This window comes from Neolamprologus multifasciatus, chromosome 2, assembly GCF_963576455.1.
Source record: "Neolamprologus multifasciatus chromosome 2, fNeoMul1.2, whole genome shotgun sequence".
In the NCBI taxonomy this organism is placed as follows: domain Eukaryota; kingdom Metazoa; phylum Chordata; class Actinopteri; order Cichliformes; family Cichlidae; genus Neolamprologus; species Neolamprologus multifasciatus.
In genome coordinates, this window is record NC_140440.1 from 10,247,078 (window position 1) to 10,270,813 (window position 23,736).

General features: G+C 38.1%; 1 protein-coding gene and 1 long non-coding RNA gene across 7 annotated transcripts in view; both read right to left on the bottom strand.

The window, feature by feature from the left end:
* The window catches only part of gria2b (glutamate receptor, ionotropic, AMPA 2b), a 56,424-nt gene that overhangs the window by 6,753 nt on the left and 25,935 nt on the right, over window positions 1-23,736 (bottom strand). For all 6 annotated transcript variants that reach the window (XR_014876880.1, XM_085177573.1, XM_085177565.1 and 3 more), the window contains exons 3-12: window positions 19,561-19,800; window positions 10,615-10,811; window positions 9,376-9,429; window positions 9,123-9,281; window positions 7,376-7,543; window positions 2,854-2,958; window positions 2,585-2,692; window positions 2,099-2,305; window positions 1,595-1,962; window positions 21-219 (exon numbers count right to left, since the gene is read on the bottom strand). Coding sequence is in view for 5 of the 6 variants with exons in the window: in XM_085177573.1 (XP_085033699.1) it covers window positions 21-219; window positions 1,595-1,962; window positions 2,099-2,305; window positions 2,585-2,692; window positions 2,854-2,958; window positions 7,376-7,543; window positions 9,123-9,281; window positions 9,376-9,429; window positions 10,615-10,811; window positions 19,561-19,800 (1,805 nt within the window). In the remaining variant the exon portion in view is untranslated. The remainder of the gene's footprint in view (window positions 1-20; window positions 220-1,594; window positions 1,963-2,098; window positions 2,306-2,584; window positions 2,693-2,853; window positions 2,959-7,375; window positions 7,544-9,122; window positions 9,282-9,375; window positions 9,430-10,614; window positions 10,812-19,560; window positions 19,801-23,736) is intronic.
* Window positions 3,001-7,369, bottom strand: LOC146523981 (uncharacterized). Its single transcript, XR_014876882.1, has 2 exons — window positions 5,465-7,369; window positions 3,001-3,122 (listed from the first exon to the last, which is right to left on the bottom strand). It is a non-coding gene; the product is annotated as an uncharacterized LOC146523981 (long non-coding RNA).

Here is a 23,736-nt window from a genome sequence, read left to right on the forward strand (position 1 = left end):
ATACACTGAATATCTCTTACCCTAAAGAACTCTTTTGTGGAGCCAGAGTCCAGAGTCCCATAAGCTATCTCAGTCTGTTTAGCCAGGTCCTCGGCACTTTCAATGGGAGAAACCATTCTTTCAACCGTCAGAAAAGCAGCCAGGTTAGCAGTGTAGGAAGAAATGATGATTAAGGTGAAAAACCACCACACGCCACCAACGATGCGACCAGACAGAGATCTGTTGTACAGACAAGAAAATAGAAAGAGTTGTTGACTTATGTTTATCTGTTTTTTTTTTATCATATTCTAACAAAACATAGAAATAGGATTCAATAGCTGTATTGAGATAACTTTTATGCAGTGGATGTTTCAACAATTTTCTAGAGATGTGGACTGCTTCAGGCAGGTAATTTACCATGAATCACAAAATATTCCTAGACTTAACCATCCACAGCTTTGAAAAGATTTTTTTTCTTCATATTTTATGAAAGGCAGGTTTCAGCCATAAACGCAGTCACTGTGTGATGTAGGGCATGGCATTGTGATTTGGTATATTTATTTTGGTTTATTTTTAAGTATATCCATTTGAAAATAGCACATCACAAACCGACCAAAGAATACTCTAGTTGGGATGTACTAGTTTATCTCTGAGACTACAATAATGCTAAAGATCCATAAAACCATTTTCTTCCACTTTTCCAAATTATGGTTGCAGTGGGAGGCTGGAGACTATCCCAGCGAAAAGCAGGGTACACTCTGGATAGTGTGCCAATCTAAAGCAGGGCTAACATAGTGAGACAGACAATCATTTGCACCAATCACTAATTAACCTAACCCCACTAAATGGGTGTCTTTGAACTGTGGGAAGAAGCCAAAGTATCCTGAGACAACCCACATAAACTTGGGGAAATATGCAAACTCTACACAGAAAGGCTCAATCTAGAATGTGGATTTGAACCCAGGCCCTTTAGGCTGTGAGGCAACAGTGTTAACAAAGAGAAGCAGTGGTTACTCTTAATTTACCATAAAACATGTTTGGGATGAGGTGTGGGATAAAAAGGATAGGTCAACACAACACAAATGTCTACTCACAAGGTATTAAAAATACAGTTAAAATATTAACCCTGGAGAACCCATGGGGTCAAATTTGACCCCATGGTTTCCCTAGAAAACCAATGGGGTTTTCCCATTGGTTTTCTAGGGTTAATTTTCTAGGGTTAATTTTACACTAAATTCTGTAAAAAGAACAATTTTATAACTTTTCATCTAAACAAAAGTAAATAAAACCAAATAAAGCCAAGACATAGAGAATGTATGAAGAATATAACAAAGTGGATGGTTTGGTTACATGCTCAAACATAACATGTTACTAACTAATACTCTCCATCCTCGTCATCCACTTTTGATTTGAGAATCTATGCTACAGTGCTTTACTCTGGACCTCTAAGTTATAAACCCAACAATATTACAACCCCTAATCCTATATTGCTAGCAGAGCTAAAAATACACTTGGTTGATGAATACTTTGAAACTCTAAAATCAATCTTTTCTCATTTTTAGGTAGTTCTGGTTAAATTAAAGCAATATGGAAGTTGTGGATTTTTCTGACTTACCTAGGAGAGATGTCACAGCCTTGTCGCATAAAGGCTCCAAGGGAGAACCACAGGCTGTTGAATATGCCAAACTCATTAGTAGACTCATTGGTCTGGATCTGCCCGTCCTCATACTCCTCAGTGTGCCACTCGTAGGGGCTGAAGCGGCTGACGAGGAACAGCACCACGCTGACACCAATGTAAGCAAAAACTATACACATCCAAATCTCATAAGCCAGTGGATCCAAGAAAGAGAACACTCCAGGCTTGGATTTCTGAGGCTTCTTGATCATGATGGAAATGCCCAGTGACATGAAAGGTTTGGAGAAGTCAATCACTTCCTCTCGCACCAATGTGATGGTCAGAGGAGCCACTGCGATGTCTGCTTTCTATCAAACCAGAAGGCAAAGAAAAAAAAGGCAAAAAAGGTTTAAGAAATACCACTCGAGATTACAGGGGCTCTCAATCAAAGCTATCTCATTGAAAACATTTAAAGCATGCATTCGAATGAGTAGATCAACTCACCCCATATACCAACTCTCCAACCATCCCATTCCAGATTTTGGTCTCTGCATCTCTTGCTCCATATTTTCCATCCCCCACTATTTTCAGTTGATATTTGAAGCCACAGTGCTTCGCTATCTCAGCAGCAAGATCTACACAGTAACCCTCGTAGCGCTCATTGTCTACAAAAAGGTCAGCGTTCTTTTTCAGCATTACATACGGAGCTTCCTGAAGGACAGGAAAAAAGAGCAGCACACATGAATTCAGCACATATGAATTACCTTGTGAAACATAGTATAGCCTTGTAGCGTGAAATCAGTGGTCTGGTGTTATTCTACATATATTTAACAAAAACAAGGAAAAAAAAACAACACTTTTCTCCGTAAAGGGAAAAGTGTCTAAATTAAAGTGTTAAGACATCTATTCATAAAATAAGGTCCAAGAACTGAGACACTAAAACCACAATTAAAAGTACGCAATTAGTTATGGACTCATTATTAAACATACCAAAATGGTGGTCACAATAACGGTTTTGTTTTCCATTCCTGTTGTGTCATTTGTAAAGACATCTGATTTGGTGACAGCCATTTTATCCATTTCATTCCAGTATCCAATCTGTTGGAAAGAATAAGCAATAAATTCAAGAAAAAGTAAGTGCTGCTTTAATGGACAGCTTGAGCCTTGAATTCAAACTATATAGTCTCAAAAATTTTCCAAACGCTCAAATCTTGTATAGACATTCATCTTCTATTCAAATTGGATATCAAGAGACTTACTTTTACAGGACCATTACTCTTTAATTCCATTATATTCACTGAGTAATTGACTCTCTTGCCATGCTGGTCAAATTGGATGTTTCCTGTCAGTCCTTCCACTCGAACCTAGGAAACACAAGATCAGACGTGTGTAAGACTGATTTGACATGAATAAATCTGTGTGACGAGCAAACAGTGGTAGTGGGCTTATGTGGAAGGCAATAATTAAAAACATGGCAGCTATCATTGTTGTTCTTATTAATTATGATCAGTCAAGTAACACCATTCACCTAGGGGTGGGCGATAGAAACAATATACGATAGAAACGATATAAATTTGGCCAACGGTAGAGATTTTGACTATACCGTTCTATCGCGATAACGCATGTTGATGATGTCATCAAGCTGCGCCTGTTTTGGTCGAAAGCATCGCAGCGGCTACAACCATTATCGTCTGCAAATTATGCCGGGCGACAGTCATAGCAAAGAGATGAAGCACTTTTGAAATATATGGAAAGCCAAAAACTGCGCTTCCTCCACTTCCGTAACATTGATTCATTAATGTTGAATTCTCTCGCAACTGCTCTATTCCCATGTTGTTGCAGTATCTTAATAGCTAACCTCATATTGTGGATGAATAATCTCAGTTGTTCTCCTGACTGAAGTTTGGCCCGTGTATAGCATCATGCTATGTGATTGCATTTGTCCCTGACCACCAGAATCCCTCACATTAACTTTTATCGAGTGGAAAAAAGTTGGCGTTCATCCTCCAGCTTCACTGTGCTAATGTTATGCTAACATAGCTGTGTTGCTAGCAATCACGTAGCACAACATTATATACCAGGTAGTCCAACTTCAGTAACCCTGCAAACACCAGTGCTGTTTAGTTTTCTGTCTTCATTTATGTTGGAAGTGGTAGCAGAGCTGTACGTTTTAATTAGTTTCAAAAATCTCTCAGTCAAAACATGGTATGTCATATTTAGGTGGAAACTAGCGAGCTAACTTCCTGTTAACTTCTAACTTCGTTAAATGTAATCAATTCTGTTTTCATGGATGCCTGGATGTTAAACTTAATTGTTACACCTGGTAAAGCAGCAACACTGATGATTTTATTAAAGATGAAAGAATTTAGACCGTTTTTAACTCTCAGTGTTCGTTTGACTTTGGGACCTGAAACGGACGGAGTTTTGGACCCAGATTACTCCGCGAAGCTCCTTACTATGGCAGCCGTAATGCTCTGACAATCCATCAAGCAGTGCGGCTTACCAAACAGATTTCTGCACGCCCAAATCGGTTCGAGGTCAGTAAGCACAACCAGAATTCATACATAAGGCACACTCTCGATTTAAAAAAAAATTAAGGATTTTAAGTGTGCCTTATAGTGTGAAAAATACGTTACACAGAAGAAAATAATATATCGTGATTAGGGATGGGTACCGGTATCCGGTGCCATGATGGCACCGGTTCTGACATAAACGGTAGTAACCAGACCGAAAAGCAGCGCACATTTCGGTGCTTTATTTCGGTGCTTTTTTTCCTGAGCTGTGATACACTTTCTTCTTCCTTACATTTGTATTGGCGGTTGGCAAACAACTGAAAGGTGCATTACCGCCACCAACTGGTATGGAATGATACACTTTAGATTCTAGCCAATCATTTTAAGTTTCCGAGAATAGTAGGCGGGACCAGGTACGTACGTTCTTTTAGAGCAGAGCTACAAATTAAAAATGTCCAAGGCGAAGCGGTCAAAAGTCTGGCTGTACTTCACAGCAAAAGATGCAAACTCAGCAGCCTGCAACAAGTGCTTTAAGCTGATACTGTCAAAGGAGGTAACACCTCAAATCTGATGAAACACCTGGCGACGCATAGTGTTTTTTTTTAAAGCCGAGAAATGCGCCGTATTTGATAGCTTGCTGCGAGACCTCACACCGAGCACATCTACTGCTTGTGGGTTGCCTGTTATCGGACCCGGAATTAGCAACATCCCCCAAAAACCCGAAGAGGAGAGTCCTGGCCCCTAGCCCTGCCAGTGTAGCAGAAATGATGACGGATGATGATGGCAGCAGCAGCCGTTCTTCTCTGCGTGAGTAGCTTAATGTTGTTCGTGTGTAATTTACGTTGAGTAGGCTAACCACGTTATTACATTAATGCATGTAAGGTGAACAGCAAACACCATCATAGCTACATGCAGCTGTCTTCTTGTTTGATGGCAGATACTCCCTTCACCCTGGCCAAAAAGGCTAAAATGACCAAAGAAAAAGTGGAAAACAGTTAAACATGAGAGGTTTTTGGACAAAGTTTGTGTTTTTTTCCATTGTTTAAGCACTGCTTCCAGCCAAGAATGATACCATATATGCCCCATAGCTGCAGAAAAGGCTAACATTGTTATCTTTTTACAAAAAAACAGCTGAACATGAGAGGTTTTTGGACCACTTTTGTGTTTTCCATTCTTTAAGCACCGGTTTGAGCACCGTTTAAGCACCGGCACCGTTTCAAAAGTACCGGTTTGGCACCGGTATCGGATAAAACCTAAACGATACCCATCCCTAATCGTGATATATGTCGTTACCACACGTGCTTCAAATTATACCGTGATATGGATTTTAGGCCATATCGCCCAGCCCTACATTCACCGTTCATTTGCAGGTTAAAAGTTGAGATTTTCAAAGTTAAATTAATTCTTGATGTTGTCTGAGTCATGCAAATGCAGTTTTGTCAGGATGAATAGGTAATAAATGTCTCATAAATCCTTTCAGGGCTTAATCCGTAAATAGCTGCCAATTTGAGCAACAAGGATGAAATGTGCTTTGCTAAGTCATCAGGAGATGATTGGGACAGTTACAGAGAAGTAAAATACTAATGTGCTAATAAGGATCTTTTTTACGTGTCTTTTTACTTGTCTGAAGTAATACAGTCCTCAAAAACCTTTGAGGACTGTTTGATTGCCCCAAAAATCAGTGCATTGTGATGTTGTCACGACCTCATCCAAGTTCCCTAAAGTGACATCCATTTGGATCGGTTAAGTGAGAAGTGTTCTTTGTTCTTTGTTTCCTATGACTCCCCTCTTCTTGAGTGTTTTTACCATGATACCTAATGACTTCAAATACTCCTTGGTGCTGAGCTACGAGGCAGCAGAAAGTCTGAATGAACCCAGTGGTGTCCAGATTGGAGAGCATAAACTCAGCATGTATTCAGAGAACATTCATTAAACAAAGGAACTAAAGTAGAAAGAATGGGAAGGATCCTCTCGATTTTTTTTCAGGGAAAATCAGCATTTCTAAAATGCATTTGGTGGAGTGGATCTCTTAACTTCACAACATGGAAACTCAGATTTTCGACATACATCCTCTCATTTAGTTGACAAACTTGCAAAATCACTAAAGTTTAAGTTCCATTTTCAGTTGGTAAGTCACTGTATTGCATGAAAGCTGTTACATAGGTTTAGACTTGAGTGCTGATGTGTTACTAGTTGTTTCCTATATGGATGGCACGTCAGTACGCTGCATACTATACTCACAATGTAAAATCCATATTAGATGTTACATAGTCTGTAACAGTGTTCAATCAAACTCACAGGTTATTTGTTTAGCTAAGTTGATTTGAGACCAAGAAGAAACCTGAACTGCAGAAGAAGATGGATGGATGGAAAAACTAAAAATGAAAAACAAATTGAAACGTCCTTTCAACAAGAGATGAGAGGGGGAAAAAACAAACTTGTCACACACTGTGTTAATACTGTGATATTCATCTTGCCGTAGAACCCCCCCTTGGGAAAATATTAAAGTTAAAATATTAGGTAAAAATAGGTAGCATAATATAAAGTTTGATTCTCTCTCACTTTCACCTCACTTTGGGGGACATTTGAAGGTAAGAGCCATGTGATCTTGGGAAACTAAACATCACTGATCAGGTTTTGAGAGCAACATAAATTGATTTGGAAGAGATCCAACACCCTTGGATCAGCTTATCTTCTGACATGTTTGATCACAACCCAGGACAGCATCTCTCTGTCTTCATGGGGTGGTTAAAGGCAGCTAATCTTGATCTTTTATAAGTGTATCCTGACTTCCAGGGTGCCAGACAAAAAAAACCATCAAAGGCAAGAACTGATCAATTTTGGAAAAGCTTTCTGAGACATTTCCAACTGATACCTTTATCATTAAAAGAATCTCATCCTAGAAGCTGTTTTGGACACTTTTTTCTGCTCTGCATTAAGAAAGAGTGTAGATGGACAAGTCAGTGTGGTACAGATAAAGACATAAAAAGAAAAGAAAAAAACATTTGAGAACCGTGTTACTGATCTTTCAGAAACTCAACATGATAACCATGAATAACTGATGCAGCATCATCGTTTACCATTAAATTAATCTCTATTTAGTGTGTTTCTTCTTCTTCTGAGAGCATATTTCTCTGTGTACATATGCACTGTAAAAATCAATCTTTGACAAGTACTTTCTACCTCGATGTGTTTTAAAATGCTATTCTTTTAATGTGTCTACTGTTACCACTGCAATGAATCCTCACCAGCAAAAGAGGTGAGTTACCTGTTTCAGTGCTCGCTCAATCTCCACACCCTGAGCCCATGGCACAGCAGGATTAGCCAAGCAGTCACCAGTGTTGGCCCTCCTGGTAAAGTCAATGCGTTGTTTATGAAGGTATCGAAAAGCTTCTGTCATCACCTGAACGGCGTCATAGGTCAGCGCAGATGTATACTATGGCAGAAAATTGGATGAGATTATACATGAATTATATATTATATATAGATGAATAATGAAGGACTGTATTGTTATCTGGTTAAACATAATATAACTAGTTGACAAAAAAAGCTTTAACTGTAAGCTTTGTATTCGCACATTGAATAAATATAGTTGATCAAATAAATAAATGATATTTATCTGACATTCTGCACTAGATATACACAGTGCATTATGCTTTATCCACTGTCTTTCCCTAATTAGACAGCATATGATATATCATATGTTTGATGCTGGTGCTTTCTTTGTTTATGTATTTTTGTAGACCAGTTTTGTTGTTTTGTAAATGTCAGAGTTCTTTTTTTTAATCACCGTGGCCTTAAAAACAGCTTGAACTTTCCCAGTTACAAAAAAACGAAGGCTACTTTTGGCAATTACTATGCAGCTCTGCTTATATTTTAATGTACATTTATCTGATTTGTGTGTTTGCCAAAACTGAACATGCCATTTCAATTTCCAAAAAGCTGACTTCATGTGGGCTGGTATAGTAGAGTAAACTAAACAGAATAATTATTGATGATTTCAGTATTATATCGCCTCATATGTGCATTAGGGCTGCCACAAGCAATTATTTTGATAGTCGACTAGTCACAGATTATTTTTGCGATTAGTCGACTAATCAGATCATCATCCATTGGATGTAAAACGTACAGCTTATTGCACCAGCATGCATCCGCTAACTAGCATTAGCTTACAGCTTTAAGTGTTTAAGGTATGTGCTAACTAAAAATAAAGACAAGATGATAGTTTATTAAACTTTTAATGAATTTTGCAGATTGTCTAATTGTCAGTTTAATAAACTCAGGCGTCTGCTCCATGCCATCTAAAATATAACAGGTAGTGAAGGGAGTCTGGTGTTTTACGCCGGCTCCAGTGAGCCTTCAACCCTCCAGCTATCGAGCGGGTGGGTAACAGACGTCTCCGAAAATGTCGGGGCACTTTTAATATGTGATTTAATATGTGATGTCTTGATAAACCAAGCAGATATTTGAAGTTTACACAGCTATATTCCCCCTGAAAATATGTTAAAAGTTTATTTTGTGACCCAGAAAGAGTAATATTAAAACTAAGTAGCTGCCGCCATTGTTGGAAACTGGAAAAGGCTGAGCCGAGCTATGAATTCTGGGTTAGGTTGGGCCACGAAGGATACATCCGACTCATCCTTCAAATTTGGGGAAAAGGAGGACACATTTGGAGGAATCTTCGAATTTGGAAAGCCTTCGTCGCATCGCTGTAACGTAATCGGCCTATAAATGCGGCCTCCGAAGGATGCAGCCCGTAAATTAGGTCACAGCTATGATACTGGAGACTGCTTCTTCTTCTTCTTCGGGGTTTAACGGCAGCTGGCATCTTTGTACATGCAGTGCTGCCACCTTCTGTTTCGGTCCGTCATTACACTCTTAAATCCTACTATATATTCCTGCGTCTTTCTGGATCTTACAAAGCTTCAAACGACGCGTCGACTATTAAATTTGTCGTCGACGATTTTGATAGTCGACATAATCGTGGCAGCCCTAATGTGCATGTTAAAACTCACCCTTATTTTGCTGTCAGCTCCAGGATATTCTTTTTCTTCTAGTGCCTCCCATCGCTGATCAAATTTGGAAACCAAGGGATCATCAAAATCAACAATCTGAAAGCCTGAAACATTTGCTCCACCATACTGAATTTTGGACAGGTCTCCATCAATGAAACCCTAAAAAAACAGATCAAAATTAATTATTCCATCAATTAATACACTTATAAAGTCATTCTTTAAAGAAAAAGTTGTAAATGTTGTTTACACTCACCAGGTTGGCTATAATGTAGTGGTAGCCTTTAACATGTCTGCCAATTGTGATGACCTACAGGGTTGTGAAACACATGTGCATTAAAACAACATATAGGACACCTCGTGAAGGAAAAAGCAATTCTTAGTTGACAAAAACAGCTTAATAAAATGCTTGATTGAAGTTCCTCTTGTATGCCATTTTACACTGTTTGACAACTACACTTATAAGAAAGTACAATCTAAATCTGCCACATATTTATTCAGACATTATTAATTTGTTTCACATGTCTGACAGTCTTGGCCATTATCACTTGAAAAAACATTGTCACTTATAGTCGCAGCTATTGCTAGACAGAGGTATCAAGTTCTGACGCCCGTTTTCTTATCAGAAAAGACAAAAGCAAAAAACTAACATATCTCAACCAGACCCCTTTTCAGTACCTCATATAAATGGCACACCTGAAACTAATCCCGCTGCTTGACTGACACCTTCGTTTGTCAGGGCTGCTACTTGATGCAGATTTGAATAATAACGTCTTGCATCTCCTATGTAAATGTCTTTGACATAAAGCAAGAAACTTCCACCTCGACAGTCTCTGTTTTTCCCTGATAAAGAGGCAATGAGGCTGTAGACATTGATTTCAGTCAGCATTTGGTTAAACAGACGTCTGCATGCTTTAAATGCTAATCAATATGCCTCCCTCGTGAGAAAAAGGTTAAGTAAAAATAGTTTGCTTATGTGCATTTGTTTTTCCTTTAATTGCAGTTTTGTTTACAGCCTAAATGGACAATTAGCATAATTGTTATGGTGCCTTTCTACATCTGCTGGACTGCATGGACCATGTGACAAGGCTACTTTTGTAAGTGCTTTGTCAGATACACATATTTCAACTGGATCTTACTTTTCTCCTACAGGAGTAATTAAAGGACAACAAGGTTGTTAGCATTTCCTGCACCCCCCTTTTTTAATCACCACAGATCCCTTCCCAGTGCTATTTACACTTCCCAGTAGAGTTTTTACATATTTGGACTCTATTAGTTCTAATATCATGTATAATTGAAGCACGAAATAGTAAAAACATTTGTTTTTTGCTTTCAATGTTTTGCAAACTTACATTTTTTAGCTTACTTTACAAACAACAAGCCACTGATCATTATACCGATGGAGCCTACTGCATGTAATTACTTTACCCAGAAATTACTTACAAGAACGACTACCAAATAATAATAATAATAATAATAATAATCTACAATGTACCTGTTCCATAATGTCCTTCACTTTATCCTGTTCACAGTCCAGTATCACCCTCCTCTCTTTTTTGTTCTCCAGATCTTGGAACAGTGAGCGGTAGGCCTCATCCTTTCTCTCATCTTTAAGGTTTCCCACATTAATGGCAGTTACCTGCCACTTTTTCTCTGCTGCGGTGTCCAGAACAATTTGCAGTGTTGTCAGGCCTGAAGAAAGATTGACACAGAGTTAAAATATTAATCATGTTGTGTCTCTTTATGCTTAACATATGCATATGTTTTATAATGGTTTTAAGTTATTAACTGCACATTCTCTTTAGTCTTTAAGTCCCCGAGATATTTTTGGCCCTATGGCATTTTAATGGCTCAATGCAGTAATCATGATATGCAGATTTCAAACCTCAAATTTCAAGAAGTCACAGCAAGCACGCGAAAGTAAAAATGTTGGACGCAGAAAAACAAAAAAGGAAATGCAAAAGCCTAGCAGAAGCAGACATAATTTGAAGAAAAAAAATAGACCAGCAGACAAGACCCGTTCAAAAACATTCTCGTCTGCTTGTTGAAACCCAGTGAAGGTTTTACAGCGACTCTGTGCCTTATGTAAAGAGCTCATCAAGATGAGTCACAGGTATTCTGGCATGAACCTGACCAACATGTGGGAGGAAAGTGGGTCTAACAATACACTTGACTGCATCAATACCAACATTTCACATTTCATTTCTGCTCTATTACTGTATGTTTTAAAGGAGTAATTGAGTATTTTGCTTATTATTTTCACAGTTTGATTAACAATACAATCTATCCTGAACGTCCACTCATAGTCTTTGTCTGGTATTTTGAATTGCAAGACCTTCAGAAAACCTTGAAAAATAAGTGTCTTCAGCAAAATCTCTCACAGTATGTGATCACTTATTTTGACCGTACTGTTTATTCCAATATATAATACAAACAAAATGTTCAGTGAATAACTGACACAGCTGGTGCAGTTAGCTGTAGCACTGATCAGTCAGTGTGATGTGTAGTGTAGTGAAGGCAAAGATATCAAGTCTGTTTCAGATTATATTCGTATCATCCTCTCTGTCTGGTTTCACTGTTGAATCTTTGCTGTTATTGATTGCTGGTCTGCTGAGGGCAGTTAGAAAGCGGTTTAATAAAAAGGTTGAGTGTTTCATCCTGACTTGTCGGTGAATTACAGATGTAATCAATTTCATGCGACGCGGCTTTGATTTTATATGAGGAAAATGGAGACTTGCAGTTTTATCTGAATGAACTATTCATCATAGATGCATTAAGGTCAAAGTAGTGGTTAAATGGGTTTTATTGATACTAAGAAATTAGATAAATGAAATTAAATTTAAGTTCTGAGTAATATGGAGTGAAAATAATTAAACAACAAAGGCAAAATGCTAGTTAGCATTGGCTGAAGTCAAATATAATCTAGATAGTGCATCTCTGTGGACTGTACTTATAGTCAGTAGCTGCTCTGTTGGGCACACCTTACTAATAAAACCTTTTGCATCCACAACTGCCTTATTTCTTTGTTGCATAGACTCAACAAGTTGCTGAAAACCATTCTCAGAGACGTTGGTCCATGTTTACATGATGGCATCATGCACTTCCTGCATCTTTGTCAGATGAACATCCATATTGGATTGAAACTGTGGCCATTTGAGTACAGTGATTTCATTGTCATGTTTGAGAAACTGTTTGAGTTATCCTGCTGGAAGCAACTATCACAAGATGGGTACACTATAGTCATAAAGACATGGAGATGTGCGCAACAATACTCAGGTCGGTTATGCATTTTAAACAATCAGTTAGTAACAAAAACCCCAAAGCTTGCCAAAAAAGTATACCCTGCACCACTGTAGCGTCTTTTTTCTATTCTAAGCTGACAGAAATGGTCTTCTGTTGTGGTCTTCTGCTACTGTAGCCATGTGCTTCAATTTTTAATATATTTTCTATTCAAAGATGCTTTTTCTGCACACCTTGTATGTAAGTGGTTATTTGAGCTGCTGTTGGTATCAGCATGTAGAAAGCGGGCCATTCTCCCCTGGCCTCTGGCCTCAACAAAGCATTTATGCCTAGAAAAATCCCAGTAGACCAGCGGTTTCTGGAAGACTCAGACCAACATGTGACATCAACAAATGTCCCGCATTCAAAGTCAATTTTATCACCTTTTCTGTGTCCATCAAATTAGCTGATGAAATATTTTCATTAATAAGTAATTAAATGTATTAAAATATTGTCCACCCCAGTATTAACACTGTATATTAATCAAAATTAAAATCTGTTTAGATCTGCTAAATGTATCCTTTAACTTTATAACTAGATCACATCCCACCCTACACTCTTCCTACCTGAAAGACTATATCACCATGTAATACTAGTTTTTTCCTGTGTATTTAGTGTTAAAATATATATTTAATATTTTGCTTTTGTTACCAGTTCAATGACATTTGTAAATGTAATTATTTCATACAAAAGGACAACATCGTTCATTTTGATACATTCACTTTAAGTCATTCAATGTTGTATATAATGTAAGAATATATGTGACTTTTTCAGTTATATAATATTTTATAATTATTCACAAACCCATGATTTTTGCATGTTTTGCAATGAACAACAAATACCTCTTTCAGTGGTCTAAAGCAGCACTTAAGCTAAATGTTTCCTTTACTACCTTTTACATTTGACAAATTTTTTATTATATTGAATCATGACTCCAAATACATGAGAACATGTACAATACAATGTAAAATGTTTAATTAAGGGTCAAATAGGCTCAGATTAAATAGAGGATATTGATTCGATTCCTACAAATTCATCCTCACATTAGCTATAATCTGTTTAACACATTGTGTTCCCATATATCTACTATGCTTAAAGTCCAACATCCTTCCCCAGAGTGAACCTGTTATTCTTTGCTTAATGCCTATTGAAGCACCACTTAAATCAATTGCAAGTGTTTAAAGGCTTTGTTTTAGGAAGAAATAGCAGGGGTTGTGATTGCCTACAGGTCTGCTATAACAGAACTTGAATCTGCAAATGAACAAAAGGTGTCAATAACTTTTATTTGGGTTTATTTTTTGTTTATTTTAATTCATTCAAACATGTAAATGTTTGAATGATGTTTAGACAAAAGTATGAAAATTATTTAAAAAAAAAACAGACTGGTACAATTGTAATATTTGACAGCAGAAATAGCTATTTTAGTGCTTATCACTGCTGTAGACAGCGCTTTTATTTGACTTTGATTAATTAAGCATAAAGTCTCCAAGCACGAGTATGTGACCTTATTTAGACAACAGTGCATTTCTAATATATTAGTAAATGCTGGCATGCTTAGTGTTGGGAAGGTTACTTTTAAAATGTATCCCACTACAGATTACAGAATACATGCCCCAAAACCGATTTTGTAACGTATCCCGTTACGTTACTCAATGAGAGTAACGTATTCTGAATACTTTGGATTACTTAATATATTATCATGTTTTTTACAACTACATGAATGTACTATTGCTGTGATTTATTACTGTTACTGAAGGTTTGCGGCTCCAAACTGTAGTAAAGGGACCTCATAGCTAATATGTCGGTTCCGTGTTGGGCTCATAGCCGAAAAATAGCTTTACTTTGTTGTCTGGGTCAAGTTTGAGACAGAGAAAGGCGTTGAAAGGCTGCTCCAACGGAACTTATTGTTTCGGAGGAAAACACGAACACGGTGTACAGTCGAGTCTTAATAGCTTACTTACAACTGGGCTCGTCAGGCACTCTTCTTGGCTGCAGTGGTTATTATTATATTTACATGCTTCCAGCTCCCGTTTCCGCTCGATGACAGCTCATACTTTTCTCCCTCCCTCACTCACAGACACATAACGGGACTGGACTGCCAATGAGGCTACATTCTTTAGGGCTATGCTGTATAAAACATGGACGAAGCGACAGCTCCCCAAAAATGAAGCCAAAACGTCTGTATCGCCCCCTGGTGTCTGGCTGCAGTATAGGTCATAAACCCCGCCTCCTCCATGTTAGCGAATGGGACTGGGGTCAGACTAAAATAAATTAATTCTCCTCAGATAAATTTTTTCCAAAGATTCTTTATTTTGTTATCAATAGTTCTCATTATGCTGATTTATGTCCAAGGGGTCTCCTACCGCGGTGATGTTAAATTGGGGTGTAACGTCATCATAACAGCTTTGACTGACAGCTGCAGTCACTGAGAAACTTGTAACGGAATTTTAAATACGTAACGGTGGCACATTTATTCCATTACTCCCCAACACTTAGTTAGCAAATTGCATCCATAGACTGTGTAGGTTAACTGCCAAGGCAATTAGACCTGCTAATTAGTGTTAGCCGATCATACAGCTTACTATCGATAAGCACCTAAATTGAAAAGACTGGGCATCATTTGAGCTTTTTTTGGCCTCCTTTTAAATGTACAGGTTGGCCAATCAGAGAGAATGTCCTCAACATTTGCAACAGGCAAGATGTCCCAAGCAAATATTTCCACTTCCTGCTATAAAGCTGAAGTTGCGGTAAGGGAGACCCTTTAGACAAACATTTTGGAGATGGAAGAAAAAACAAAAGAAAATAGAAAGAAAAAGTTTTTGTTAGTAATGGTAACTGTACCGTTTAGCTGTAAATGTAACTGCTGTTGGTGTAACCCCACACCCCACGCATGGCACGCAGGATGGGCATCAACCGTGAACCAGTGAATTAGATAAGCAGAAGAAAATGGATGAAAGGATAAATGGAGCCCACTGCAAAGTAGTCCCATTTTTATCACGTGAGAAAAGATCAGTTGCAGCTCCACTTTGTGAGATATTTTTGGTCAACAACTGATAAATAGGTTCCCAGTACCTGACCTACACCATAACATTGGTCTTCTCTTTAACCTACTCTTTAATCCATCTTGATCCATTGTTTAAACCAAGTTACTGGCCATAGCTGACAAGGTATTTGCTGGTTCATGCATTAGCCTCAGTGTTCTAATAGAATTCATCATGACCAGTGGCAACTCCATTCCTTTCTTTCGACTCCCTGAGAAACACCCCCACACATCCTTGCATCATTTACCAACAAGCTCAGTCACTTACAGTCTCTCTCTTTCGTCTTCTCTCTACACTTTGGGTTGCCATGGGAATGAGTGGATCACACTGACCTAATTAGACAGCCATGCAATGATGAAATATGCACAACAGGCCCCTTAGTGCCACAGCGGACGTACAGTAAGGACAGCAGGTCACTCCTAGCATTAGCATGGGGACACTGTGAAACAGCTGGTGCTTCTGATTTTAGAGAGGAACAGTATTTGATTCTGCTGTCAGTCAGAAAGGCTGACTGGTAAGACTTAGCATGCTGGCAAAAGGAAGGAAAGCATAGCAAACACAAGAGATGATTTGTAAAGCAGACAGGACAAATGGGAGGATAACGTTAGTGTATAAAGAGCAGGCAGGATATGTCTTGGATGGGAAAAGGTGCAACGGGAGACTTTAAGAGATGTAACACTATAGAAAGTTAAAGGTAATACAGAGCAGAAATGCTCTAAATCCTTCCTAATCCATCCACTGTGTATCCACTCTAAACTGTGTGTAGACAGCAGCAGTTCCACATCTCTATGTTGATTCACTTCTGTTGCAATAAACCACTTAGTGCTTCATATAAATACTTACATATAAAACTATATTTGGGAATTTATCAATGTTGCATACCTTCAAAATGATTTCTAAAACTGATCTGAACATTGTCTCTTTTAGCGTGCTGAAAATAAAACATTTATTCTATGAGCTAAAAGAATAATTTGATGTGTAACCTAAACACTGACAGTGTTGGGGAGTAACGGAATACATGTACCGCCGTTACGTATTTAAAATACAAAATATGAGTAACTGTATTCCGTTGCAGTTACCGTTTAAAAAGGTGGTATTTAGAATACAGTTACTTTGTTGAAATAAATGGATTACACGGCGGTACTTCCCTGTTTCATATTGTGGCGGGTCAGGACTGTTTGGGTTTTGTTTGACAGCTATGTTCTGTTGTTCCAGGCGGCAGCGTTACGGTTGCCATGTGTTTCCTGGGTGAGAGAGGCCTTTTTGTTGTTGTTGTGCTAAGCTAACAGGCAGAATGCTACCGGTATAGCTCTAAAGAATGTAGCATCATAGGCAGTGTAGTCCATGCTGCAGGGAGAATGGACTACCATACACGTTATGTGTCTGTGAGCGAGGGAGGGAGAAAAAGGAAAAGTACGAGCTGTCATCGAGCAAAAACGGGAGCTGGAAGCATGTAAATATAATAATAACCACTGCAGCCAAGAAGAGAGCCTGACGAGCCCAGTTGTAAGTAAGCTATTAAGACTCGACTGTACGCTGTGTTTGTGTTTTCCTTCAAAAACAATAAGTTCCGTTGGAGCAGCCTTTCAACGCCTCTCTCTGTCTCTCGCTAGCAAAGTTGACCCAGACAAGTAAAGCTAGTTTTCGGCTACGAGCCCGACACAGAACCCACTGTATTAGCCAGAGGTCCCTTTACTACGGTTCGGAGTCGCGGACCTTCAGTAACAGTAATAAATCACAGCAATAGTACATTCATGTAGTTGTAAACAGCATGATAATATATTAAGTAATCCAAAGTATTCAGAATACGTTACTCTCATTGAGTAACGTAACGGAATACGTTACAGAATACATTTTGGGGCATGTATTCTGTAATCTGTAATGGAATACATTTTAAAAGTAACCTTCCCAACACTGAACACTGAGTATTCCTGTTAGGATAGGAGACTTAATACTGTTATTCCACTGTAACTAGATAGTACTGAGCTTTTAATTCTGGTTTTTCATTGCAGTAAGAGTGTTAATAGAGAGTGGAACTCTATCTGTGGGAGAGATTTTCTCTTCACTGTCAGTTGCTCCAGAAGACTGCATTGTGCTTCAAGGGCAAAAGTCACAGAATCACAATTAGCAGGTGACAGCATAAAATGAATTACATGACACAGCAAAGTGAGATAATGCAAAAGCAGGAGTAGATTGTTCTTGAACCTTTTGGCTGCCATCGCCTTTATTACACCTTATTATTAATTGCTATATTAACCATTCTTCTCGAATTCAGCCACAGCCATCTTCCATTTTACCAACTCATATGCTGCTAGCTCAATTAAAAAATACAATTGTCATGCTTATAAAGCATATAGTGTGTTCGACGTTTCAGGTAGTGAGAGAAAATGTCTGCTGGAAGATATAAAACCTTATTTCCAGACTTCGACGTTATCAGTGTCGAATTTTGAAGAATCACTTATGAAAGGGATCAAAGAAAAGGGACGGAATAGATTTGAATATGAAGTAAGCTGGGATATTATAGTTTGAGGGTAGATAATATTTAATGTAGGATAAATTCAGCCCTTGATCTTATCCAGGATTCCAAATACAGGTGTACAGGCTCAGCATAGAGATTATTTATGGCTAAATACTTTAACTTATTCTCTTAAAAAGCTAGTTTTATCATTAAGGGCACCACTACTGCTGTGTTAGTGAATGTTTGTGATAACTGCAGACTGAAAAAAAATGATGAGTGCTATGGTGACAGTCTTCAGATTCTGTAATCCTTAATCTTGGGAAAAGCCTGCCTGTCTAACTGACTGGTAGACCAAAAAGGGTATGGCTTGAATTTTAGGTAGAGTTGGAACCAGAAAAGCAACTGGATGTGTGTATTTGTATATGTGTATGTATCTGTGAGTCTGTTGTTTGATTGTGAAGTGGAGCTGAAAAATAACACAATGTGAACTAAGCATGGTGCAACTTTTCCTCTCAATTAGGATGGTCACACCATTGCTGACGTCACATCTCTATGTAGAACAAGTGTGGAAATCAACAGCTTCAGGCCGTATCATCTCCACTGTATGTCAGAGATGACTCTGACTGCCTCTCCTCTAACCTCGCCTTGATATTACATTACACTCTCCAGTGGAGGAGGTGCTATAGTTGATTGTATGTGACAAGCTGTTTGTAATGAGCCGATGCCCTTTACCTAGCTTCACCTGTGTTGCACACAGTGGGATAGAAATGTTTTATCACAGGCTAAAAGTGATCGCTCAGGATTCTGTGTTCATTTGATCAACCGCTTCCCTGTAAGGGGATAAGTGGACCAAAAGTGGATCAACAAAATGGGAATGGGCAAAGTTTGGGTCCACTTATCCTCCATGAGAAAAGGTCACTAGGGGGACATGCGAGCCTTTCCCCTAAGAGGACCAGTGTTCCCAAAAGCTATGCTAACAAAAAGCTACATGTATGCTAACCCAGCGGTCCCCAACCCCCGGGCCTCGGACCGGTATCGGTCCGTGAGTTGTTTGGTACCGGGCCGCGAGAATTGAGGCTCAGGTGTGAAATTTTTCAGGGTTTTTATCGGTTTTCAGCGTTATTTTGTTATCGTTTTTATCGTTTACTCGGTTTTCCTTGGTCTTTTTACATGTGTTATGAATAAATTTTCTTTTTTTCGGTACAGGTACTAGTTTTATTTTGTTGTATTTATCCGCGACACCTTAAAGACCATGAAAATATTGTCGGGCATAAACCGGTCCGTGGCGCAAAAAAGGTTGGGGATCGCTCTGCTAACCTACAGCTTAACAGAACCAGCAAATTGCTGGATAGATTACTCTTCTGCAGCCCCTTGTGACAACTCAGCAGCTGAAAGTAGCAAACATATAATAATATAGTCTAACTTACAGTTTCTGTGGTTTATATTACAGAATCCAAATATCTGGCCAATAATACAGTTTTCAAATTTCATAATTTCACATACATGTTTTACAAATAGCCATAGGATTAGCACTCCACATCAAGCTTCCAAGGCTACAAGATAACCAGCTGACAACAGTGGCAGATTTTCATTTTTCAGAATTTCATGATGAAAATCCACTCAAATCACACTTTGAAAGCTATAAAACGTGTTCACTTCTTACCTCGATCGCTGTCGTAGAGATAGGCAAACTTGTCCCACTTGTAGTACTCAATAAGGCTGAGGAGGGGGCCCTTGATATCTGGTCGCATCTGGATAATGAACTGATGACTTCCATCCAGAGGGAAGCTGGGTGTTATGAAGGAGACATGTAGCGTCCCACAAAACGAGGTGATGGTGTTTACAGACTTCTTGTCATAGAATCCAAAAATGGCATACACTCCTCTAGAGAACTGTGAACAGACTGAAGAAAGAAAATTGTGTTAGGACATTGTACTGAATGTTTACTTCATTGCTTTTAATCCTAACTGAATCAAATTGCAAACTTTCTTTTCACTATTTAGCAGAAAACAAGTTGCTGTCTTTTATACCACGGATGATTTGCCAGAGCGATGTCATATCTTATTTGAAACAAACTCTTCTGACATTTATTTGGGAAGCATACAGTCTTCCCTGCTATAATTCATAGCAATGTATATAACCAAGACCTTTATTACCCTCATTTAGTGCACATTAGGGCCAGAAACAACCATTAAGGGACATCTCTTTTAGTTTCTTTTTTGGCTGATTAATGGATAGTTTCCCATAAGTTCTGTCAGGGGAGTGCTTGTGTTCAACAGCAGCAGATCCAATCTGAGCGAGTCACTTTGTAAAACTTTTATGAAATGACCTATTGCTTTATTTGATATAGTGATAATGACTGTGATTGATATTCTGTTTGACTTAAAGATTCTTTAAAACTCTATATCAACTTTTTAAATGTTCTCTGTTTTATGGTATACTAACACTGCAACGAGAAAAATGTAACTATTCCACATATTCACAGGTGTATGATTAAGGGGCATACAAATATGCTCCAGTGCACTGCTTCACCACCTTTACAATTAAGAGCAGATGTATCTGTAGAATATTTAATATCCACAATATATTGTTAGATGCCATTAGATTTTAATGTTTGCCTTCGTTAACAACCGTTTAATTATATACTGTGTGATTACTCCGTGTTTATATTAGATTACTTGTATTACATCCTCATTCTGCTGCCTCTCCAAAAGCACCGTATTCAATAATATAGGACATATGTTCTGGTCCACATAACACCAGGGATGTAACTGGCTTCTAGCATTCATTATGCAAAGATCAGAAGAGAGTACTGAAAACTCAATGGACTGTACACATAAATGCTAAATGTCTATCTTATCCTTTAGTTGCTTTTGGCAGTGTTTTTTAAACATTTTACTGGCGTAGATAGATTTGCATGCTCCTTGTAAATGTGTATTGATCAAATGTAAGTTAATGAGGGTTATTGACTTTTGTCATGTTTCTTTCAGCGTAATTAATCTAGTGATTTGTTTTTCTGTCCGGTATTATTCCGAGGTGCCTCATTGACAAAGGGAACTGGAGTCTGTGTAACAGATACGAGTATCAGTTTGATCTGTTACTTCTGCAGGCTACTAGGTGTTTGTAAAGGTTTACTTCATTTCTGCTGTAATGCTTCATATATGTACACAGGGAGTATTCTTTAGCCACTTTTTCATATTGTTAAATATTACCAGCTTCATTAATGAAATCTCAGCTGAAATTAATTTAATTAATTCTTTCTCTGGCAAATGACTTACTATTGTCCAGTCAGACTTTGTTTCTGCTGAACACGATCGAATCGAATAGAACACGACAAATTTAAACTAAAAACAAATTCAGTAGGACTGCAACAGAGCTGTAAAATTGCAAAAGTTATTTTGGGTCCATTCCTAAAATATCTGGTTGAAATTTGGTCAAATTAAACACCTAACAATCAGTTGATGAAAAGTAAATTACTATTTTCAATGTGCATTTTGGAAAGGGAAGCCTCATTACCAAGCTCCGAGCTCAAAAATCTCATATCTTCCATGATTTTATTAAATGAAACAACAATTTGAGTCCAATTTTAGCTATTTTAGCAAAGTGATAAGACAGTTTCCATCCTAAATGAAGATAACCTCTATTGTTACCATCTGCGTCACTACTTTTGTTTTCAGGTTACTGGAATATTTAAAACGATCACAATGACCAACATGGAAAACACACAAAAATAAGCTTTTTTAAAAAACAAATAAGATTGACCATGACTCAAGCCTTCAGAGAGTGCTTGAAGTTTGTGTATTTTGAAATGTGGCCAACACTAAAGTCATGGTGCACTGACACAGGCTAAATTTAATTTATACCTCATTAAACCACTGGAGGTCCATAGAAGCTAGATTTTTACAGTGGTGTCTTCCTGTTTTTTTTTCCTGGAAAATATAATTTTAGTAGTTTTTCCTCATCTTTTGGTAAGTGAGTTGAAATATTTAACAGCAGATTAATTGCTCAATGATGTATACCAAATGAATTTTTATGAGGCAATGAAAACATTACTTGTTTACTTGTCAAACCTTTTTTTAAGTTTGTTTAGAGTTCCTTGGAAAACATTTACCCAATAGTCAAATGCACACACAGCCCTTTAAAAACTGGCTAGAATACCAGCGACTCGCTTTCATCCACCGCCATAATTCGTGCACTTCAAATATCTTTAACAATCCATTGACATGAGCAATTAAATGTTCATCACAGCCACCGGAGCCGAACTGTTAACAGCAGTCCAATCACCTCCATCAGTCTGTGACACCATTTCTAATCTTTTTAGCAGATGACACTGGCCAGTAATGTGGCCACAGAGAGATTAGACCTCACTAATCTAATTTCATTTTTTGTCTCCGTGCAAGCTAACAGAACCTAAAGTGTGTCGACTGTTAACTGTCACAGTCTAACCTGAGAATGATAGTGTACAGGTCAATGAAGTAAAAGTAAATGTCTCAGAAAAGAAGTTAGGTTACATGTTAAATAAGTCAGGGTAATTTAAAGGAGCAAAGTCCGAAAATATGACACAGGTGGAGAGCTTTGAATTACATTTGAGATAAGCTAAATATAGTTGCAATATACAGATAATGTGCAACTGTGGTACTGTGGGTACAAAGAGACGCTAGCCACTGTAGTTCACAGTAAGTATCTTCCATTAAATTCTTAAAACACTGCTTTTTGAAGTTGCTGCTGAATTGTTCATTTTATGCCTTTGCTGTTAAATCTTATATTATTTTCTTATTTTCTGTTTGAGATATTTTCTTAAATAAGATAAAATACTGATCATCTTCTAGACGATTACAGTTCACACAAAGAGAATGCCATATATGTATGCAGTTTTGTTTCACTTTGCAGCCTCCTTTTTTCTTTTGCTTTACACCCCCTTTCCTATTTCAGAATAGCTGATGAAATACATTTGTGCCATATTTTGTTCCAAGGCATGATAATTGTAAGACTTAAAATCCGCTCTATAACTCACCCTGGCACCATATTTCTTAAAAATGTACCATATTCTAGGTCTCCTGGCACTTACAGAAGCTAAGAGAGTTGCTGCTCTGTTTTTCTGTCGTTGTGTCACATCTGTCCATTGTCATGTTTCTAGCCTTGCTATGCTGACACTCTTGCTGGTGAGCTTGCTGAGTTTGCCCAGGATTAAAACTCACTGAGCTTGTGCTTAGAAACTGGATATCCCCATGACTGTGCTGCAGCTTATGCCAGAGAGAACAGTTTGACAACATGTTACTTTATTACCAAATATGGAAATTCACATCCAGAAGCAATGCGCTGTCTATTTGTCTGCGCAGGGACTGTTCAAAGGACTTTGCCGTCTGTGAAATGTGACAGAAAAAGAATGAAAAGTGAGGTTTTTAATGGGTGAGATTTCTACGTGCACTTCTTCAATAAGGAATTTAGAAATGTTTAATTAAGGAAGAAAAGCCAGCCACAAACAGTAACTCTTAGAAACACTGGGGATTTCGGAAAAGCCATTAAGCCTCTGTCACATCTGACTGCTTTTCAGTGAAACCAGCAAGTATTCACCCTCAGAAATCCCCCTCCAAACGCAGAAAAAGGAGTGATTGGGTAAATCTCTTTTTCTAGTGTTTTCTAGTGTTCTTGAGGTCACCCTAATTATGCACCATGAGCAAAATGTTGAAACAAATCTTATTATTGCTCACTGCTGTGTCTGAAAATTATAGCATGGTGCCAGTTTTCCTTCTCTATCATTCTGTTTATGAAGATAACATGGGGAAAAAATTCAGTTCTCACTAAATTTTGGAATGTTTCAGCGAGATAAACAGACTGT